We start from the raw sequence: 23553 nt of genomic DNA, 5'->3' as shown, positions 1-23553 counted from the left end.
CATGGTAGCCGGCAACAAAACAAAAAGGCAGGCATTCAAAGTCAGATCAGTAGTCAAAATTATGTCAGGTCAAGGGCAAGTCACTCAATCCGCTTTGACTTACTGTCCCTATGTTATGGTATGCTATGATTTGCTGACCCTATGCGGTATGTCTACCTGGCACCGTTCGCAAGCTATTTTCAAAACGCGGAGCGCGTTACTTTTAACCTCAACCGTTCGTCGCTTAACCTATGGTGAACCTGATTTTGTATCCACTGAATCGTTTGGCGCGAGCTGGGGTTGTAGAAAAAGCAAACACCAGATCAGAATGCGAACGGTGGCAACATGGCCACACCCGACATACGGCCCAGCGTACCTTAGCTGGACCGAGCAATAAGAGCTTCCTTGTTTGGGACTTCACGAGCTCTGTTGCTAATCCTAGAGTGCATTACCAACTCACCATCTGGCTATATATGTAGCTCCCTAGAAGCGCATTTCACTCCGCTGCTTGACTCGTGATTTACAGCAGCCCAAAAGCTCAAGCTAGCCGACAGGTAGACTGACCCGCGTCGCATGCCACTTTTAGTATGTGTATTGTATTGCACTTGATCAGGTCATTCCGCATTATGGGGCTTCTCTTATACCTTCGTTAACGGGCGCATCGACAGTCATAACGCGGCGACATGACCATGACGCAAACAGACATGTACAAGAGGTTAGAAATGGTGGGTACTTTGAATAATGTGATGTACACGGGTCCTGGAAAAAGGGAAGACGGCAACGTCCTTGCTCACGACACGCCTGCACACATGTGAAGCCCGGTAGGCATATGCTCGCTTTTCATGGTTGTTCTTGGGCGAGCAAGTGATAAATGTTTGTATTGACACATGCTACGTTCGGTGTTTTGATCGTTCTAGGAGAGCTGAGAATGTCAAGTTTCTGGCTCCGCGTTAGTCAGTGCCTTGTGTGAAAGGCATACATCCAAGGCGTCAATACACTCGTTGATGAGAGATGTAGTCGCACATTTGAACGGTGCATGTGGGTGTTGTGTTTTTTCCACATAGCTCGCGTGAGATTACGGCGGCGTCCAGAGCGGAGTGGGCGTCGCCCTTTTGCAAGCCACCGGTTCCAGCTGTGGGACTCTTGTGCAGCCTAACACAAAATTGCATTTTATCTTTACATAACGACGAACTATGGTTATGTGCCCAGCTGCCGTTCTCGCACTTAAGGACATAGCCCGGGGATGGGTGGGCCCCTCGCCCTTTGAGAGTTGGCTATCTGGGGGGGGGGGGGGGGGCGGGAGGGTTTAGGGTTTAGGCAGAGGTTTTCAAGATGGGTGTAAGGAATGTTCGTGATCGAAGGACAGCATCATATGCTACATTTGTCAATATCTACGTCTAATTGCGTGTTATATAGTGCTGGCATAGTTGCAAGACAAATAGACAACTTATTGGACATGAGACTATTTCACCCGCATTAAACCCTTAAAAAGAGCGCTGACTCTTAAAGCAAAATGAACTCGCGGCCTCCATCTCCCTGGTAGCAGTGCAGCAACTTTTCGCCGGATGAGATCACAAAACCTCGTGAATATATTGCGCCTGAGGAGAGTAATGCGAGGCCAGGGAGACTTATCACACATCACCGAGGCTCCGATTACTGCGCGTCACCGAGACGACCCCACGTACTGAAATGACGACGGAAAAAGTTTTAGCATAGCTTGCTTGCATCTCAGCGTGAAGCGAATGCCTTGCAAAAGAACGTTCCATTTCTATGCGAGGGCGATACCGATACAGGCGAAAAGCTATCATTGGTAGAATCATGTACTGCGCAGCTGTGCACCGTAATTGTGACTTAAGCTGAATGAAATGCCTATGAAGGAGAGTGGCATCTCTGGATGCTATCCCAAAAATGTTCCGCAACGAATGCACCACACCAATGTCGCTATGCCTGATTCTAACATGTACGTTTTGATAAGCATAACATCCGTTATTATAAGAGTGATTCATTTAAGTTGAATTTTGGGCATAACAAATTTACCAAAGCTCCAAGTGGGAACATTTCTTCTACCAGGACAGCGACCGAAGTCTGTAGCTATCCAATCAGTTTGAGCGGCTTAATGAATTCGCCTGGAGCGTGGCGGCCATGCTTTAGCGCTGCTGGCAGGCGACAGCAGACCGGGTCTGTGTGATGCGCGGAAGCTATGTTAAAAGCTAAGCAGTTTTGCGGTGAACTGGAACGCTTTGAACAGCATATGCACACCAAAATGCAAAATGGCTGTCATGATAGTTATGGAGAGCGCAAGTCGGTCACAAATTTCGCTCAGCAACTGCTTCGTCCGTTGACAGATGAGGCTAAAACGACTGTTCTTGAAGATGTGTTTTGCTGTAGTGGTGGGCAGGGAGTTTGATGAAGCACTTAAGTGAAATGACTACTTCAAGTGAAAAGTTCTGGATTATTTTAGAACAAATCTGAGAAACCTTGCTCGTCGGTCCGAGTACGACAAATCTTATCTAGCTGCGAAGATGTGCATCCAGTATTGATCTGGAAGGTGGCTTTTTGTAAAAAAGAACACCTCAGCCATTCTTCGTATGATGTCGGGGTAGTTTAGCCACCCCAAGCTCTTTAAAATTTTGTTAGAAACCGTTGCTGCTGGAACGATGAGGTTTCATGACTTTTCTGGCTCTTCTTCCAGCATACTTTGACAGGATTCGGCACAAACTTCTATCCATGACTCGCCAAATAAACCACAGTGTCCGACATTGCTCAGAAACGACTGCGGGTTTGATTTGTAAAGGCATTCGAGGACAAATCACGATCATAAGTACGCGTTGGCTGAAGCGGTTTACAATTGAAAACCGATTATGCAACGAAGAGCTTTAAAATCATCGAGCATACAACAAGCAAACACTTATCATGTCCATTAAAACCTCCATCTGAGGTGTTGTTTTTCTTCTCCTTTGTATTCTTTGTTGTCGCATGAAGAGGACACGGAAGAAAGATACTGCTTTCTGAATCAGCGTTCCATTTGGCGATAATATAAATGCATATTTACTCACGTGACAGCTGCACGCCATGTTGTCATGCCAACCGCACACGTATCGCGTGGTCAGAAAATAAGAGGGAAGTACTACGCGGACGAAAGCTCGGAAAACGATCTGAGTGATTTTGATTAGGTCATCCGTTGGGAGATCCCGCCTGCGTTAAACAAATGTATTAAACAATACAAAATTAAGTTTGTTTTTCTAGGAGCAAAGAAAACAGTGGATGGACGCAGTGGGGACGAGGAGACACGGTTGGAAGTAAACGAGCACTGAAAGTGTGGGGTGAGATGGACGGGGGTGCTGCGGGCGAAAATTCGACACTTGAAAACTGAAGTTTTCTAAAAAGCGACGTTCTATTGCAGCACTGTGATCAAAGTTTTGTGTTTGCGCTGTTCGCGATATCCAAAAGCCTGTGCGCACTTTGTATCGCCGAAATCGAGAGTGGACTTTGCGAAGAGGCGATACTGTTGAACGGAGATAAACAGCCAATAAATATAAACTGCCCAGATGGGAGTTTGCTTGAATATACGATTCAGTTTAGTAGCTATAACCTGTCATGACCCATCAAAACCTTCGAAAGTTCTCGCTGTCTTGATCATGATGATCAAACAAGCCCAAACAAAGGACGCGCTTTGTTGACACGTGGCGATTTAATGGTCCATTTCATGACTATGTGCTGATACGACTAAGAATAAGCTGATCACTAGCGCATTCCCTGTCAGAGGTCTAGCGAATACATGTACAATGATGCGTAGGCCCACCTGTGAGACAAAAAATCCCGCGTCCAAATGTCATGGTTTTTTTTCCGAGGTGCCGGAGGTCCCGCGAGAAAAGCACACGCCAACGTTTGCATATCGCATATCATCACATTATGCCCAGCCGCATTGGCGAGACCTGTCGATTTTCCGCCGGAGTCTCCGAGCCCCTGTGAAAAGATGCTTATAGGACTTATGATTTCGCCTCATAGGGAGAGCGATGCCTAATGATGTTCCTTACGCTCCAGGTGGCACAATGTTGTCATCGTCGCTGGGATAAATGATTGCGTCGTGCGGGTGTCCGAATTTAAGCTCGCCGTGTACACAGGGTAAGAAAACATAAAAACTTCCGATAGTCACGCGCGTCGCTATTGGAAATTTCAGCGGGGGGGGGGGGGGCGGGGAGCACTTCGCTTTGGCGCCAGCCCGACGCGATGTAAGCTGTGAAAATTCTGCGGCGATTCTTGCACTCTGGCTTTAGCTTATAGAGACGTTCGTTCGATCTTGTCGGGGTGGGCGTCTCCTCTCGGTCACCCCTCGGCTGGAAATCGGAGTACGTCCGAGAAAGAACTGTCGCTTTTTAGAGCTAAATGTGCGCGGTGAACCAGAACTTGACGCGCTGCAGAGAATCCTTTACCAAGGAACCATACCACAACGTTAACAAATTTGGTACCTTTCATTTATTTTATCCTATGTATTAATTGTGACACTGGTTCACGTTGCCCTCACTTTAACTGGCATCGGCACACAACGAGTATCATGCTTACGAGCTACGTAGTACACCATAACTGAATTAAAACCACTCCTTTTGTCTTTGAAAATTAAGCAAAAGGATGTATTTGAGTTGGTTATATCCCTGGGATACCACCGACCACTCTCATTTGGTCATTATTACGAACGAGCCGCGAGCAGCGCGTGGGCTCAACCTAGTGACTCGCACCAACACTTCCCGCGCGGTGGTGTATGGAAAATCCACCCTTCGCTACTGAGCTCAACATGAAATGATGACCCCTTCCCCCCCCCCCCCCCCCCCCCCCCAATGAAAACAAGCAACAAAACTCACGCCCAAGCCAAGTGAGAGTCTGTGGATGGAAGATATAACAAAACTGACACCACTAAGCTGGTGCTCAAGCTCTCCTTATACAGGTACAAGTCCTGCTGGTGTACTCGGGCGCTGCAGAGCGGATGATCAACAGCACAAACCCTCCACTTTGCTATTGAAAATGTCAGAAGGAAATGAGTACTTATAAGGTTACTTAAGAGTACTATAAGGTTTCTGACGCTTAAAATGGCATGGTCATCATGCATTCTGCATTGTACCGTGCGGCTTGCTTGCTATGCTCTCCAAGACGCCTCGCTGTTCCATTAGCTGTAAGTTCTGGTCACCCTCTGTGGTTGTTTGTGGCACCGCTGCGAGAGGCTGAGCACTATGCTTGCCTACTTCGCCACGTAAGGTCTTGCTGGTAATGGTACTGTCGTACGCGGCCGACTGGCAGTGGATGATGGTTGTGAGCGTCGCCGGCGAGCTGGAGCCGCGTCTGTGCGCTCGGCCTGCTGCGGAAGCCCTGCTCACCAGCTCTCCTGCACCTCTGGGGCCGGTCTGTGCGCTCGGCCTGCTGCGGAAGCTCTGCTCACCAGCTCTCCTGCACCTCTGGAGCCGGTCTGTGCGCTCGGCCTGCTGCGGAAGCCCTGCTCACCAGCTCTCCTGCACCTCTGGAGCCGGTCTGTGCGCTCGGCCTGCTGCGGAAGCTCTGCTCACCAGCCCCACTGCACCTCTGGAGCCGGCCTGTGCGCTAGGCCTGCTGCGGAAGCTCTGCTCACCAGTTCTCCTGCACCTCTGGAGCCGGTCTGTGCGCTCGGCCTGCTGCGGAAGCTCTGCTCACCAGCCCCACTGCACCTCTGGAGCCGGTCTGTGCGCTCGGCCTGCTGCGGAAGCTCTGCTCACCAGCCCCACTGCACCTCTGGAGCCGCGTCCCGGGGGTCGGGTGGCCAGCGCGCCTCCTCGAGCCTCCTTGAGCCTCCTCGAGCCTTATGAGAGCCAACGGCTGAACGGCATGACACCTGCAGCCGCAGTGGACAGGCGGCTAACAACGTGTCTTAGCTCTTACTCCACTCCACTTACTCCACTTAGCTCCACGCAAGTTACGGTGTCCGTTACGATGGATAGTGTTGACTCCGCGCTCTCACTACACAGGCCTGCCGAAGGTTTTATATGCCGCACAATGCTGCAATACGGCAGCCCCGGGCCTGTGTCGACATTAATTGGTCAGCTGTCTCTTGGTCGGTCGAGCCAAACGATGAGCCCAGCGTAAGGCTGTACCCAGCATCGCTGGATACCAAGTCCTGCACCTTCCAATGATGTTATGGTTAATGACACCTTTAAAATAACATGGATATCAAATTTGCGGCTGCTTCGATAACTGCATAACGACTGTGATATCCACGCAAAACGCAATCTCGATATATGCTCAGCACATGTAGTTCATAACACCAGCCTCCGAATGTGCCATTGATCTCCAATAATTTTAGAGCTGTCACGAAACAACGCCGACTTTCTCGTCGCTGCACCCATCCTTTCACGTACATTTTATCGGACTGAGTTCTCGAGTAGGTACAGAGCAGTACTCCAAACATCCATCACGTGTACCACACAGGCCCAAGTCGCCCCCGACCCTCGATGCAGACAGCGAACAGCTAAATGGCCGTGGCGCCCTGCCAGAAACCGGTGAGCTGTCTTTGCCCTGATGCTGCCAGCGTTTTTGCATGTTTTGAGGCGGTCCATTTGACGCCATTTGAACGCCACGTTCACGCTCACTCAGAGGCCGAAACTCGCGCGTCGAGTTTCCGCAAAAGTGCCGGGAGGAAAACCTCAGCCAATAGGTCACCCAACGACAAAACAGCAAAAAACCGATGAAAAAGAAAAGTTATTGGATCCGATTTCAGAAAAAGGCCAGACAGCGCAGGCAGGCGCCTGATTGACCGAATGAAATGACTGGAGTATTTACTTACAGTTCTCATTAAATCCACGTGATGGGACTTTGTGTATTACCACCCTGTGCGTACGCTTCGGCCCTTACCACATACATATTCCACCTGACATAAAAATGCAAGGGTCTGAACAGCACTTCGACATTACCAGACACTTGTTCCTGACATAGTACGTTCATCCGAATACACTGCCTGCGATCCTGTACCGCGCGCTACTCCTCACAGGCACTACCCGGCTTCGATCTGCCGGCTTCTGAACGGGTTGGCAGCGCGTCGCCAGTCTCAGCCGCGCGTCACCTCGTGCGGCGAGCAGAGAGCGACGAGTGGTTGAAGAGACGCCAAGCGAAGTCAAGCCTTCGCTCGGGCTCGCGCGCGAGGCGGCCGGCCGAGTCGACCAACGTCACATGCGGCGGCCCGGCGGCCCGGCGGCCGGCTGCCGCCACTGCGCGCGCCGTCGCGGTCAGCGGCTGTAGAGGCAGCGGTGACCGACTGAAGAGGCGTCTGTGGCCGGCTGAAGCGGCGGCGGTGCTCGGCTGAAGCGGCGGCTGTGACCGGCTGAAGAGGTGGCTGTGACCGGCTGAAGCGGCGGCGGTGCCGGCTGAAGCGGCAGCTGTGACCGGCTGAAGCGGCAGCTGTGACCGGCTGAAGCAGCAGCTGTGACCGGCTGAAGAGGCGCCTGTGACCGGCTGAAGAGGCGCCTGTGACCGGCTGAAGAGGCGGCTGTGACCGGCTGAAGCGTGGTTGCGCTTGCTGATGAAGATGATGGCCGGCGCGGGGATGATGCCGAATGGCGTGCTCAGGCCGCATCTTCCGCATGTCCATGTCAAGCGTTCTGATGGTGGTCACTGTAGAAACATTCTGCTGCTGTAAAATAGTTTTCTAGCCATCTGGTGCTTTGCAAATGCTGGGAACAGCGGTCGTCGAGCATCCGCAGCACAGGTTCTGGTGAATTTGTCTCAGTGGCAAACTCACCAACATAAAACTGTATTCTACAATCAGCTCCAATGATGGATCATTTAGATATCAAACGAATGTGTAAAGATTTGGACATCACTTATTAAGTAGTCGAATGCGACAAAAAAGGATCACCAGAGGATTGGATTAATTTTTGTGGAAACCTTATACGCATTGGCAGCATCTTCAGGCAACAATTAATCGACACAAATTATAAAGCAGCTTGCATCTGACAACGTGATCCGACGTGAGGAAACCGATGGCGCATGTGTAAGTGAAACACTGGCACACCTCTGGGTCGAATCAGGCAACACAGACGGGTAGAATGAAGCTGTGATAGCTAATTTTCAGTTGCAAGCTGTATTCATTTTAACGTTGGAAATGTGAACGATGCACGATTATACGCTAGAATTTCAGCCTCCGCTGGAGAGTTGACAGCCTGTGACTTAACAAGGCGCAGCGCAGACACTGTGACAGTGAATGTGGTTTAAACTTAGCTGGATGTCATGTTCAGATTTGTACAGAAAACAGCATGAGAAAAGAAAAATGTTGAAGCTGGCCGTACGCGCAGACCCTTTCATCGGGTGACGTCTTAATGATTTTTCTTATTTGTTCAATAAATTTCTTAAAACCCCTTTCAGCTAACCGGTTACCAACTGCGCTAACCAAACGCACCACGCGGATCGAAAGTCGGAAAATTCACGTCGCGCCGTAGGGAGAAATATCGACGGCTCACCGCGGTAGCTCTGTTCGGTTAGTACTCTTTGGTAAATGGACAGGCAAAAGTTAGCAGAACAGCTAGCTATCGGTCTCAGTTTCTGTTCAATTTGCCGTGTAAAATAGGAGGCAGAACTTAAAGGAAATGGTGCATTTAACTCACGAACCCTATCGCTGGTAGGAAAGGTACGTTGTGGGGCGGTATAGTATATACTTAGATTGGAAGGGACCGGGCTGGAAAGCTTATCTGGCTATGTGGATTGCGGGCAAAATACTCAGGTGCGCCTTGGTCTTAGATTCAAGTCATCTACAGCTTGCTGGATTCCAATATACGATACAAAATGTGTAAAACCGTAAAATACAGGTCAATTTATTTTCAACATTTAATTTCGGCATGCATCATATGTGCAACAAAAAACTGGCAGTGAACCGCTGTTTATTTGCTTGGTAAACTGTGTCATTTGCTTGTCCCCCCGGACCGGGGATTACCAAGGTGGGTGGTATGTCTCCGAACACTTTTCACCCATTCCTTCTACATGTAGGCAAACGTGCCTGCTTCCTGCTTCCTGTAACAGTTACATCCCTACAAAAATACCATGGGTTTCTAGCATCAATGGAAATCAATTCTAACACAGTGAGACCTAGCAGCAAAGCATGCGGCATCTCGGAGCTCAGATCATTCATCCAATCCAGCAAAACTCGCATTTTCTGTGAAAACAAGGTTAGGTCTGACATTGATGGACTGTGTGGACAAACTAAGTGACGGGCAGGCTACTTATCAAAGCATATGAGACGCAGATGGAAAGGCCGGCTGCCCCAATCTCCAAACGGTTTTATGTATGCACACAAATGCCACATTTCACCTACTGAGGGCACAACTTCTCCGCACACACGACATGTCCAATAACCCACGGTCTTGCAATTTTTATACGTGTTGACGCCAACGTATTACACATCACACAACTCACCCCGCCGTGCTCCTGGCCTGATTTTGTAGGGCGGTGCAATTTAAGCACGGTTCGCCTTATAGCACTGGGACTGGATGCTCTTGCGACGCCAGCGGTTCTCAGAAACGCCCGCCCCAAGGCGTGTGCTGATATGAAATTGCTTGAAGCGACATTATTCCATGAATGTATTCGCATCATTTGGAAATTTCCCGATGTAATTTGTTGCCCGAGCAAAGTGAAATAGATTGTTGCTGATGACGATGTGAGGGAAATAAACAATCGCTCGCAGTCGCTTCTTCGTAGGGAGGGCATAAGGACCATTTATCCTTTCTACAACTGTCTGTGTTGAGTTCGGGGTCCGGACGCAATAACATTATCGACTTCCTAAACGCCCTGCATGCGAGTGAATTCCATCATGTCCCCATCCCTCAAAATTAAAGTGATGCCCGTCAGTGATACTATTGGCTGGCGTTTCAGCTTTTCAATATCCCAATGGAGAGATAGCATGCCACCGTTCTGCCCGAGCATCAGCGCGGCGGACAGGCGAGTTGTTTTGCTGCAGGTCGCGTGCCCACCAGCCATACTTACAGTCTATAATGCGCTCACGCTTCGAACGTTCACCAGCGCGCGGGCGCCCGTGGTGCGGCGCGAGCTTCCGCCAACGCCTGACGGCACCGCTAGACGCCGCCGACAGAACACGACCAGGCCCTCGGGCTGGGAACCGGCGACACGGTGGCGACCGTGCCCGGATTCTGCCATGTGATCGCCTCCAGTTTGCCAATGTAATTCTTACATGTCGTGTGCCCAGGGCAACAAACGGCAACTTTTTAGGCTTTGAATCAGTTATCAAATATCCTTTTATTTCAGTAGCTTAGCATGCATGACCATCACGCAATGCCAAAAGATGGCAGGCCATGTGCTATATTGACCTTTTCATGAAATAAGTATTATTTTAGCAAACATGTATTTGGGTGTTTGGGGAGGGGCGAACTAGCATAGGGTGATGCAAACCAACGATAGTGGGGAACAGGGCTTGCTCTAAGGAATACAATCGACACCCCAGCTAGTGCCGCTGAAGTGCCCCATGTGCTGCTTGGGCTGTTCAGAGCGGGTTCATCCCTCCAGCCTTTCAAAAGCGCTAAATGGTTGGATGGATTTGTGTTCGCATTTCGGTTTTCTCGAAGTTCATGCAAGAGGTGGCTTCTCAGGCCTTCGATTCGTTTTAGCGTTCAGTTGTTTCGGTTCGTTACAACACAGTGACGTCGGATACTACATGTACATGTACGAAGTCGTGTACGAAGAAGTGTACATGTACGAAGTTGAAAGATAGCTCAAATGAATATGCTAATTTGAAACAAAAGAATGCACCCAAACCAAGGTACACATGCAAAGATGAATGCAAATTGCCAGTGCATGGGGTTCGCATCGACAGGCAAAGATCACATACATATGGGCGCACCTTTACGCGGGTCACCATCCTGGGATCAAAACTAAAGCAATTGATCTAACGTTTGTATTTTGAAATGCGAGCTTGTAATCCTTTCTCAAATGAAGACATAGTAGATGCAGAAGTTAACTTAAGCCGTAATGGTAATTGAGCAAAGAGTTGCTTTCTCTCTCAGATAATTAGGCAATGTGGTGGTAGCTTCTATGAACCTAGCCCGTATATCTCAATTTCTCACCACCTCAGGTTACTGAGCTTTGACGTCGTTTGCTATCTTTTGTGATACCAAACTAAAGCGTTGTTACACCGGCGCTCCGCTTTGGTGCAACGAACTTTTTTATTACCTGCGGTAGGTTTTTTGATTACGCGATTATAGCGTTGCCAAATGTCGCTATAATGAATAAGCCCCTTAGAAGCGTTAAGCATTTTCTTAGCACGGTTTAATAATTGCTTGACATCTTCTTTTCATATCTTCTTAGTTCCTATCTGCTATAAGATGCGTTGCCGTTAGAGTAAAATCTCACAACGCCGTGTGCCAGCCCTGCCTGCCTGACAGCCCTGTGCCAACCCTGCCTGCCTGACAGACCTGTGCCAGCCCTGCCTGTCTGACAGGCCTATGTCAGCCCTGCCCTGCCTGACAGACCTGTGCCAGCCCTGCCTGCCTGACAGACCTGTGCCAGCCCTGCCTGCCTGACAGACCTGTGCCAACCCTGCCTGCCTGACAGACCTGTGCCAGCCCTGTCTGTCTGACAGACCTGTGCCAGCCCTGCCCTGCCTGACAGACCTGTGCCAGCCCTGTCTGCCTGACAGACCTGTGCCAGCCCTGCCTGCCTGACAGACCTGTGCCAGCCCTGTCTGCCTGACAGACCTGTGCCAGCCCTGCCTGCCTGACAGACCTGTGCCAGCTCTGCCTGCCTGACAGACCTGTGCCAGCCCTGCCTGTCTGACAGACCTGTGCCAGCCCTGCCCTGCCTGACAGACCTGTGCCAACCCTGCCTGCCCTGCTGAAAGCGCAACACTCGCCCAGTGATCTTCACTCATCGCCGCATCCCATGAGCTGAGCGGGGTACGGCTCGGTAGTGGAGGCCTCACCACGTCTGCAACCTGGCCCCATTGCTCATCTCTCCTCTCAATCTCATAGCACTGAAACCATCATTACTGGGCAGAACAGCTTCAATCCAAACCAAACCAAAACCTGAACCGAGCTAAGCCCCGGCTCTTTGCAGTGAGGCGCGACTGGCGTGTGCTGCAAAGGTCACTCTCTGCAAGTACCCCGAACACATTTGGCTAAGTCATGAGAAACACATTTAGCTGAGTCATGAGAGTCATGAATTCTCAGCGCACATGACATATCGCTCATGGTTCTCAGCACAAATGTCAAGAGTGCGGCCTCGGCCATTGGGGTGTGCTAATATGATGCATGCTGATCGAACAGCGGCACTGCTCGTGCGGCGTGAGATAGCCCACGCGCCTACTTTACGTAAGACTGGTTATACCACCTCGGCACGACGTCAAGGCCAAGCGTCCTTGGAAATCCTTCTTCTGTGCTGCTTGTCATCTTTTTTCTTTATCTCTGAATAATTCAGAATGTGAATCAGGCTCTTCTCAGGTCCTTTCTACTATCTTCCCATGCTAACAGCAGGTGAGTTGCGTGGCTATCGAGGAGGGACAACATTGCCCCAGCAGATTTAGCTCGAAATAGGAGATCCGGAGCAGGGTTGAAAACATCGTCATTGGGATATGCACCGATGCTCAGAGCCTTTAGATGCTCCGCCCCCACTCTTTGCTGATGCCTTTGCCGGATCGGCGCAGTGACCCGTCTAAATTACCCTCTGCCAGATGCTGACTCAGACCGGTACCTTGACCCGCGATGTGGGAGTGTGGGGCAGGGAAGATTCAGGATTTCCCAAGCGGTTCTCGGAGTTCGTTAAAGCTAGCAGGGCCTCGCTGAACTTGATTGAAGTCCGTGCTATATTTAAACGGGAGGTCCACGGGCAAGGCTTCAATCCACTTTGGGTGCTGTTGAACTATAAAAAGTGACGGGGCGAGGTTCGGACCGCGCTCTAAAGTAAACTTGGATATAATAATCTCTTCCGCAAACATCGAATGCAGTCCGTACCTGCACAATGTGGGTGACACAATGGTGGGAGCACAGTTGCGCAATGGTGGGATTGTCAGCCACTTCTCCAACAACCACTCTCAATCAGCCACATCTGCAACACCACGAAGTGTTTTGAAATGCTAGGTGAAATGAATCAAGCTATAAGTATAGTTTGATATGTTGGCGGTGTCGTGCATTTGTCAACCACCACCACAAATAATGTTATTTCGCCTTATTTATCAAATTGGTCATGTTAGCAGACTTACTATAGCTGTCTGTGCCTGATTTTAATGTAATGTTTGAACAACAATTGTTTATTATTTCGCCTTATTTATCAAATTGGTCATGTTAGCAGACTTATTATAGCTGTCTGTGCCTGATTTCAATGAAATGTTTGAACAACAATTGTTTATTTGCGGACATGGGGACCAACGTTATCGGGAAATTAGATCCATTTGTATCAATGCCATGCATCAGTTAATACTTTTCAATAGATTTTGTTCTGATGTTTGCTTAGCAGCGCAACTTTGCGTTTTTCACTGGTTTTGTTGTATGCGTTTAGGTGGGGCAGTTTTTTATTGCAGAACGGCAATAGTTTAGTGATTTCTCATTCTCCAGAGCTAAGGACGGAATCGCAGTACGTACACATTTGGTGATAAAAGTGGGATGATTGAGCAGCCAGAAGTTGGAAGCTGGAACAACTCAAAGTGTGTTATTTGCGGACAGAAGAGTGCAAGGAGTTCGCAGTTTGAAGGGGAGGCAATGCTCGCAACGAACCAGTTGCAGTTATCATGCAAGTTCCTCGTGAATATTTTCACAGAGCCCGTTTAGCAATGTGTTAGAATGCCCTTACATCACATGCTCACAAGGCCACAAAAAATATATGATGTGCCGCACTTATCACCACCGGAAAAGCGTTCCCTCACCCTTCTACGGCTTTAGTAGAGGAGTAATCAACATCCACACCTCACCCTTCTGAGGCCTTGTCTCTGATTTGAGAGCCCAAACTCTCCCCCCGACCCTGGAAAGCCCAGCCGTTGCTTGGCGACATCATCACTTGCGGCAGTTAGCTTTCCGTGCGTAACTAGTATATCACACACAGAAATTTACGTGCCACTGGAAACTGGAAACTGTCTAGCTGCCCTTGTTATGTTGCAAGTGGAATGCCCCCAGTTCACCAGTAACTCTAGCGAACGACTGGCTCACGATAGTTGGGAGTCAACACTTTCGGTGGCATAGATAAAAAATCGGATTTTTACGTGGTAAGCTTTCGCAAATTAGCTTTTTGTCCTAATCGGAAACATAAAGGGTACGTCATGTTCATTACGGAGGCTTTTCTCAATGTACACCAAGAAGAAAATATGCCTTTAGATGTGCTTTCTATTTTACACAGGTCTTATGACACCATCATGCACGCACTCTGTGCGAACCAGCGTCAACAGCATTACCAGCATCAGCTGTAATGGTGCCAACACGGCATCTCTTTACATTACCCAAACATCGTCCCGTCGTGGCTCGAGACGCCACGGGATCCAGCGGATGTGTCCGTGCATATTTGGCACGTCTTGTGACGCTCCTGCAACAGGCTACGAGCCGACAAAACAGAGCGGCCGACATTTTAAACCAGCACAGCCTCAAAATCTCCGGTCTGGCTGTCAGACGAGATATGGCTGGGCCCTGGCGCTCTGTTTTGCCATTCGGAAAAGCACTCCGGCTTAGCGGCGTGCGATTAAGCAGACCTCAGAGAATGCAATCTACGTGTTATCGGGTGAGCAGTCATCGGTTAGACATGTTTACTCTCTCAACTGATTTATTTTGGGATGGTTTGGGAGGCTTTTCTACATGCTCACCTCTCGGTAAGTATACAATAAGGTAATTGCTATTAAGACGTCCACCTTTACCATTCCGTATCATGCAAGTACGAAACGTACTATCGTTTTGTGACATAGGTTACATGCTTTAAAACGTGATCCAGCGTACATCAGAATAACCTTTAGTTCGAGCACGCCAGCTGAAATTGCCGACATCACCTTGGGACTGAGGGTCGTCAGGGGTCCCATCAGCTGCACCTCATCGTTAGTGCATCTGGCTTTCAGAAATTGCTGCGGGTGAGGCGTGCTGACTGGCAGACGGTGGGTCCTTGTCCATCAGCGGGATCCTCTTCCCGGAATCATCCGCTTGGTTTCGGACTTCAAACAGCTTTGAGCCTATCGCTGAGGCCTGGAAGATCCGTCTTGGTCGGGGACGAGCCGGACGGGATGTCTGCCAGCTGGCCAGAAGGACAGTGTGTCGGCTCGCACCGCGTGTGGGTGTGCTTGAGCTGGTGCTGGAGCGGCTACAGCAATGGATGAAACGCACCTGATCAGTGAGAGGGTGGCGCTGGAGCGGCTACATCGGCAGATGGAGCAAACCTCACCAGTGAGGGGGTTTGTCCATGAACTGCGATACGTCTGGCTGCTTAACTCGGTTATGGTTATGATTTTCACAATACCAGACAGCAGGTTGCTAGAACCAGGCTTAGACTTACCGCTGAAAAAAATAGTCGCTGCGGTGTAGATGATCAGCTTGTTTGTCCGACCTGTGCGATGGTAAGCATATGTGCTGCAAATTTAAATTGTCATCATTGTTTTCGACTGTTTGTCACTTATCATACATTTCCTGTCCAGTAGTTTACCTTTATGCCGACAAGCAGCTTGTAACAGTCATTTTTTTATGGATAGCTGTGCAAATAAATTGCATTGTCAGTGTAGCGTGTGCTGGACTTCTTAGTGGATTAGGAACATGACCGATAAAGAAAATCACCTGCTAGTAAAACAGCTGTTTAAATTTGAGAGGCCTGCGTACCTGCGTATCTGCGTACTAGGGACATCAAAGGCCAGGTAGTCAGTCTTTTTGCCAATGGTACACCTGCCTGGGGGAAACTACATGACTGAGCCTGCGATGGATTGGGAGTCGGTTGTGATAATGATTGCAAGTGACGGATTGCCCACTCTTACTGAAATTAGGCGTGATTACCACTACTCAACCAACATGTTGGAACGCGAAAAGCTACGAACACCTGAGCTTACCTACGACGCCGCCATACTAGCTTGGCCTGCTCCCGGACGGTGTTCAGGAACAGATTAGCGTAAGCGCGAATAACAAGGAGAGAAGCACGTCACTGTCAGACCGCTCAGGCTCCTTCAGAATGTCCTCTCAAAGGAGGCGCAAGCCATAACAGCCGGCCAGCCGCATGGGCAGAGTGAAAACGGCCACCATATTTCTTCAAACGGCCATCGATCGGCGACACGATGAAGATCAGCTGCAGTCTGCCCTGCAGACGATCAGGCAGCACCGTCAGGCCTATGGCATCTTGACAAGAGATGTCATGCCGCGGCGACTGAGAATATCTCTGCAATACAAGACGTAGAGAAAAGGCGAAAGAACGCGTAGCTGCTTCATTACTGCCCTCGTAACGTTGGGTGCTCAGAGCGCTTACGCTTCGCACGCCACATACTTAGAAACGATCTGTTCGACGAGATTGTAACACCGAGATCGCTGCGCACTTCAGGGCTTGTTAACAAACTGCGCTCCTGGCACTTTGTCTGCTGAGTTGAAAAGGCTGATGTTTATGCGGAAGGAGAATTGCATTATAGGTGTCATTTATTTTTATTATGGTAAGCTGTTTAGAACTGACTTCCCAAAAGGCAATTTCCTGCTGATTTCAAATGACAGGTGCCCTGTGGAGCTTTATAGTATCTCTTGAAATATTTTATTGTCGTCCTAGACAGTTATCAAGGCGTGGAAAATCGGTCATGGCGGTTATTTTTGAGAATGCAGTACGCTTTGTGAAAAGACCGGCCGATGCCTACCGCTGTGGTTTGCTGGTATGTTTTTGCACACGTTTAATAAATGGTGAGCGCGATGGATCGGATCTAATACCCTGAGTAACTGCGGCAAATGCGTTGTTTCAAATGTAGAGAGACCGACGCTGATGATGGAGCATGAAGACCCGTGGTTGATAATTCCTTCGTTTCTTATTTTTATGGCTCACGTACTTAGCAGACGGGAAGTATTAGTTAATGAAGGGAGCGTTATGCACGTCGTCACGCTCCCTATTGTTGAGCGCCAGCGGTTGCAGTTAGCATTGGCGTTGCAGTTTGCATAGCAGGACGTCATTAGCATTCATAAGTCAGTGCACAACCCGGGCCCCCACATGGCAGCCGAAGTGGCCCCCACATGGCAGCCGAAGTGGCCCCCACATGGCAGCCGAAGTGGCCCCCACATGGCAGCCAAAGCTGCTAACTAACCACTGATTATAGATCACAAAAACGCACATTGGTCATGATCCTCGTTCCACCGTCTTTTCGTCTTTACATCGCCATCATAATATAATAGCCAAGTATTCGTTGCATGCATCGTTAATGCATAAATATCAAAAATACAACACCTGTATCAAACATGCAAGCATTGTTTTTCTCATCCACCTTTGCTGCTTCTGTGCATACATTTCCAGTCTTCCGCCATTTTCTTTTTGTCGCCTGGGAATCTTTTCTGCAGACTAATGCCGAAGCATGCTTCATCAGACACGGAAGCTTTGTCTGCAATCCGTTTGAACTGCGGGGTTTCCGTGGGCAGGATCTAGAAATGATATTTGCCACCATCAGCCACGTTTGAAACGTCTAAATTGTCAGCCGCGTCCCGTTTGCTCAGCGTGAGTTTTATCATGTTATCCTGGCACCTTTAACACGCACCGGATAACCGACTGAATAACCTTCGCTCGGATGGGGCGGTCAGTTTGACCCACTAAAATTTTAGAAAGTAAGAAAGTTAGACACACGAAGTTCACAAAGTGTGTTGGCCTGCAGTGAGCTCACTTGTGTCAAAATTTTGAATTCCTAGGTCATGACCATTAGGTCAAATAAGGTTAAACGCTACATTGGTGCCCATAGTGTCTTCCAACCTTCACATACAGCCACCGCGAACCTAGATACCAGTTATAAGCAGAAGGTATTGGTGTTCATTTAAGGTCAGTGACCTTGTTTGGCTTTTAGATGGTTATGGTGACCAAAATCAGACAACGCTGTTTGGATTCTTGCATTTGAATAACCTCAATAATTGCACAAGTCGGTATGTTACTTAAAACAAAATGTTGACCTGGGTTGTTTTGGACCAGTGACCTATTCTGACCTCCAAGAAGTCCATAGAAGATATATAATGCAGTTTCTGCTATCAATAAATTCATAATAAGCTCCAGAAACTACCTGACGCAGGAAGATCTCGAGTAAAAAATAGGTTGGTTTGAATTTTGTCTGACTCCCGTACGGATCCGATGTCAACGAATTTGTTAAGTTAGTTGTGCTTTACAAGGAACTATCTCAGACATGTATGACTTCGTCTAACACTCTGCTGTTGCGTCAGATTGAACGATTCCTAGCAATTGTCCTCTGTGAATATATGGTCTGACTTTGACCCGCTGTTGGTCAGCGACGTTACAACGCACATCTAATTTTATTCGCACCAAAAGTTTCGTTATTCAATTTTCTACAGCTATGCCAAATTTGCACCGTTCGGATATCACTTCGGAAAAAATTTCGAGACAGTCAAATCGCCTCCACCCCCACCCCCACCCGAGCGCGTGTTACGCAAGGCGGAATATTGTACCCACGGTTTAGCAAAGTCCGGCACCTGACACGTGATATATGATAGGCTAATATGTCCGCTCACGTGTAGCGACCACCAAACGTCGAATAGCAACTGAAAACGGACGAACACGGTTTCTATGAATGACGCCGTAAATGTTTGCCGGTTTAATATACGCTCGAGTGGATGATGAGTAATTCAACTCCCTTAAGTTGTTATCAATGCCAGATAGTGCTGTGTAGCGACGCGAAACTTTTGAAATATATAGGCAACTAAAACATTGATCTTGTGGTGTAAGACATAACAAATATCTTCCAACTGCACCGACTTTTAATGGGCCAAAGCCGGACCATGGTTGCCAGCAAAGGCAAATCTTTACAGCAGCTTTGAAGGTGATGTGACAGCAGGGTTCCAGACTGTCACAAACTTTTTAATGGAAACTGCGCGCGGTGCGATTTTACGGGCTGCATGATATGATCGCTGCGTCGCGTACTGAATGACGCCGGCTGGGAATAAGATAGCTTCATCACCTGACAACTGTGACGGCGCAATCACCGCAGGTCATCTCCATAAAGCGTGCCGTGGTGCTCAACGCCTAAGCTGATTGCATGTGTCGAGTGCAGACAGTCGGGTTTGGATGCATCTTCGAGTCGCGCAGTCGGTGCAGCGCTGGACAGCGTAGTGCCGTAGCTCGGGGAGGCGCAGATGCAATCTGGTGGTGTCCACAGTGGTTTGATGTGGAATTTTGCTGTTTTTGCGGCACCCTGTTGACAGCCACTCCCGTATGTATACGTCACGCGTGCAATGTAGGCATGGATCCGCACCTAGTGTTGCAGGTGTTGCGTACGGTGAGGTGGGTACTTCAGGCATTGTACATGGCGGTGCATGATGCTATTCGGTCTAACTCAAACTCAAACCTCAACCCCATGCTATTCGGTCCAACTCGGACTCAAACCCCAGCCCTGCCCACTCCCCAACGTGCAGTTTATTCCTCCTTGCTTGGCGGAGAACCTTTCATGCCTTAGACATCAATTCACCAAAAATAATATTTGGATCTTCTTAGAATGTAAAAAGTGTCCCAAAACCGAGGAGAGGACAGCTCTTGGGAGTACCGTAGATCCATAGGCCTAGGAATCCTTGCCTGTTTTTGTTTGGCCTGAATGTCGGAAAAGGCCTGATGTCGATTGCCGTGCAAAGTCCTTTCTTTCGGTATGAAAGTTTTCAAATATGTATTCGCTTTTCCCTGGCACCGAGCCTGAAGTGATGGCGTCAAGGACATAGTTCGATTACCTGCGTGGAAATCTATCGCTTCCTCTCGCAAACACTTCTGACGAGCATCGCTTCGCATTACTGTCTATGTTGTCCAGGGCTCTCTTGCAACTTGTGAAGACGCCAGATTAATCGTTCAAAATAGCGCCGTTGGCGGCCATAACCTCGCAAGTCCGTGTACTAAAAGATCTCCGCAATCGACGGAATCTGAAAACGGTGCTCGAATGCCTTCATCTAAGTTCGCGTCGCCAAATCATGGCAAGTGGTGTTGGCAATACGAACGTTTGGAGCCGATATAGCGGAGACGCTTAAGCGTCGATCGCTTTGTAAAAAATGGCTAATGGCACTTTGAAATAGACGAATACCTGGCAACTTTTAATCGCTACCTTTTGCATGCGCACGTTAACTTTGAAATGCAGCATTCTCTGAGGGAAAAGACGCAGGAATGGATTTCTGCTCCCGGGCGTTTGCACGAGTTGGCAATTGCGCTTCGTGGAACAAAGGATGTAAAATGGGCGCAACTGCATCGATCCAGTCCAATCCATGCTTAACTGCCTATAATCCAGACTAACTCCGGAATCGTATAATTATTCCTGGCGGGTCGAATGTAGGTTAAACTGCTGAGTACACGCGGATTTGAACTATGAAGCATGTTATCCATATTTAGCCCAAATAAATGCATCGAGTAAATCGGTGTATCAACTTACATCTGGTTGGTTGGGTCGCATGCTTGCACGCAATATTTACGTACATTACTCATCACACCATTTATATCCCCGGCTATCGCCAAATGATGCTGGGGAGGCCAACGCTATCTCCTTAGCAGCCGTCCAAACCCGTCGGTTCCATGACACACAGTGCACCAGACGACATCCCCGCCGAACTCACATCTGGCCCTCCGCCTTCCCGAGCGACTCACCAGTGCGTTCGTGCGTTCGGCGCTCCGCCTTCCCGAGCGACTCACCAGTCTACCCCTGTGTTGCAGCGCTCGGTGCTGCTGTTGCTGGTGGCCGCGGCTCGGTTCGGGCCCATTGGGCCTGCCTGGGATGATGACGTCTGTCTGGAGGAGCCCTGGCCGGAGCGAGGGTCGTCCGTCCAGAGCACGGCCGGCGCCGGCGGCTCGGCACGGGCCGGCAGCGCAGGCGCCCGTGCTCTGCGCCGTGCTGCTCTCCCTGCTGACAGGTGAGCCGTCCAGCCAGTGATGGACCCAGAGGAGTACTGGTCACGAGCCCCCCCCCCCCCCCCCCCCCCCCCTCCTCCTTGCCTTGGGCTCTGAGTGGGCCATACGCTGGCCAAGCGGCTACAGATTTTTCACAAAAAGTGCAACAAAATGATGATCTTCTCGCCACCAGTCGTCCAGAAACGGCACCAAAAGAATATGAGAGGCCCGTGGGTAGACAGCAATTCGGTGGCTGAGAAGGTTGAATTGAGAACTCTTGGGATGTTGAGAAGGTCGTCGCTTCAGGGATTTGGAGTGCATTACGCTGCCCAGTGACCTTACGCTCTTGCCGTGTGCATATGTCTACTCCCTGAGAACTCTCAATTGTTCCGAGGCTCTCCATGAGTTTTCCCCATTTGCCCGGAAGGCATGCCTTTGCCTGGGCCCTATATGTTGGCTAGGCGAGCCATGAGTTTCTTTTGTTGTCTAAGCCATAGGCCTAGTTGTGAGCTGAAAAGGCCCATATTCGCAATTAGCATTTGTCCCATCCTGGAGGGCTTTGTGGCCCTCCCTGTTCTTTTAATGAACTTATCACACATGGCACAAACTGTGATACTGACCCTGGCTTGAGATGGAGTTTCCCGTCAGGCAGCAATGTCGACTTGTCCTTGCATTGTTGCCGTTGACTGTTCTGACCGTTGCGCATCTGCGCTGCGACGCAGTCGGCGGTGTTTATGCATCTCAGCGCCCTCATCGCTCGAGGAGTTTCGCGCGCTTGCCGTTGTGAGGAGTTAATGACTGAGCAGCACTGTCAGTACATCGTAGTGTATGGATGTATTTTTCGCAATCTCGAAGTCAGTGGAATTTATTCAAGTGTTCATCTTCTGGAAGGTCATCAAGAAAGAAAATCGTTGTTACAGATGATTTAACCATCTAGCCTCTAACGTAGGTGGAAAGCTGGTTTGGAGGTTGGCGTCGCGTGCACTGTTTCGCACTTCTGATAAGCGCCGAGGAAAGATCCAACTGAATTTTTTCAGCACAGGGAAGTTTGATAAACACCATGATTTTGTTAAAGACAAAAATATATTGCATGTATGTGGATTCCCTGATCAAAGAATGTGCCGAATCACGAAAAAAGTAATTACTCGCTGCCACACTTACTTTAAAGTCAGTGTACCATAATCCAAATACGCTGCTGACCCTTCTCCACTCGTGGCCCACGAGTTTAGGGGGTGGGCCGGGTGCCAGGATTCTGCCAGGTCTTCGGGGCACACGCGTCTCAGGACAGCTCATATCCGCATTCGTGGTCAAACGAGCATCGCACTTCCACGATTTTCTTCAAACTTCGCCCTAATGTATTTTTCGAAGAGTTCATTCCCATGGTGCAAAACATCGTCCACCGCATTGAAACTCTGGCCTCCAGAGGTCGTCAAAGTCCAAGGGCAGCAAAACCGGACTTTAACGATTCCCTTCAAGCGTTTTCCCACCAGACTTTGCAAAAAGCTCACATTGCATGGTATAAATTGTTTTTTTATTGGATCCAAAAATGTAGCGTCCAGGCGTCTTAAAAATGCGGAGTTATGGTACCAGACTGCTACGACTTCATTGAAACGTTGTCCTAACGTACTTCTTGACAATCCCATTTCCGTGGCACAAACCACGTTCCTCTTCATCTAAACCTTGGCCTCCAGACGTCGTCCAAATTCTCGGGTTTGAAAACCGGCCCGCCAAGAGATCTTTAAATTTTGACGGAGCGCTTTTCCACAAATTTCTTTTTATTGTAAACATTCGGAAACCCTGTTCTGCAGAGTTCATGAGATTAATGGCCATAAAAAACAGACTGCTTTTTTCAAAATTTGCTAAAAAATAATTCGCAACAGTCCTGTCAACTCTGTCATCCAGACGTCATCAAATAAAGGTAAGGTTGAAGGTCATCGCAAACGGGGCAACAACCACTGCCGTCCAACTTTGCCCTAGCTGAATTTTAATGCAATCTCAAACGCCGTCGAGCTCGTGTCAGGTGCAGACATTCAGCCTCTATCCAGACATCCGCTGCATTTTTAAGCCATGTTTGTATGGTCCCGAACTTTGAACTTTTCCATTCGTGGTTTGATGGTGTCGAGCTTAGATGACCTTAAGCTGCCAGGGATTTCAATCTCGAAATTAACATTTTGAGGCAAATGTCGATGATTTCAAACTTTGATGGCCTACGGTGGCGAGAGCTTTTTATTCAATGAGAAGTGGTTTGTAGCATGCAAATGCTCTTCATGTGTAATTCAGCATAGCTATTCATGTGATACCGTATTTGGAAGCATGTGCCATTCCATAAGGGTCTACCCGAACTTTGAAGCAAAACAAATTTATACACCCACTCAACACCACCCGCCCAAGGCGACACGAAGGGCGGAAATCCGTTGGAGGACTAATGGGAAAAGACCGTTTTCGCGCCTGGGTTTTCACATCTGCTCGGGGTACGCTGGACGGGACCACATCGCCTGATCAAATCGTTGGAATATTGCTTAGAATATACCAAGGGTTGTAACATAGTATTCCATCCCGTAATGCCGCTGATTTGTT

The 23553-nt window shown here is 49.0% G+C and overlaps 1 protein-coding gene across 1 annotated transcript in view; it reads left to right on the top strand.

Moving 5' to 3' along the window:
- LOC119106845 (uncharacterized) overlaps positions 1-23553 on the top strand; it is a 69602-nt gene that overhangs the window by 4442 nt on the left and 41607 nt on the right. The window contains exon 2 of the mRNA XM_037230191.1: positions 20803-20999. Within this exon, the coding sequence (XP_037086086.1) occupies positions 20864-20999 (136 nt within the window). The 5' untranslated portion in view covers positions 20803-20863. The remainder of the gene's footprint in view (positions 1-20802; positions 21000-23553) is intronic.

Source organism: Pollicipes pollicipes, unplaced genomic scaffold, assembly GCF_011947565.3.
Source record: "Pollicipes pollicipes isolate AB1234 unplaced genomic scaffold, Ppol_2.1 Scaffold_2555;HRSCAF=2994_pilon_pilon_pilon, whole genome shotgun sequence".
Taxonomy (NCBI): Eukaryota; Metazoa; Arthropoda; class Thecostraca; order Pollicipedomorpha; family Pollicipedidae; genus Pollicipes; species Pollicipes pollicipes.
The sequence above is the reverse complement of the archived record's forward strand: the minus strand, read 5'-3'. Positions and strand labels throughout refer to the sequence as shown.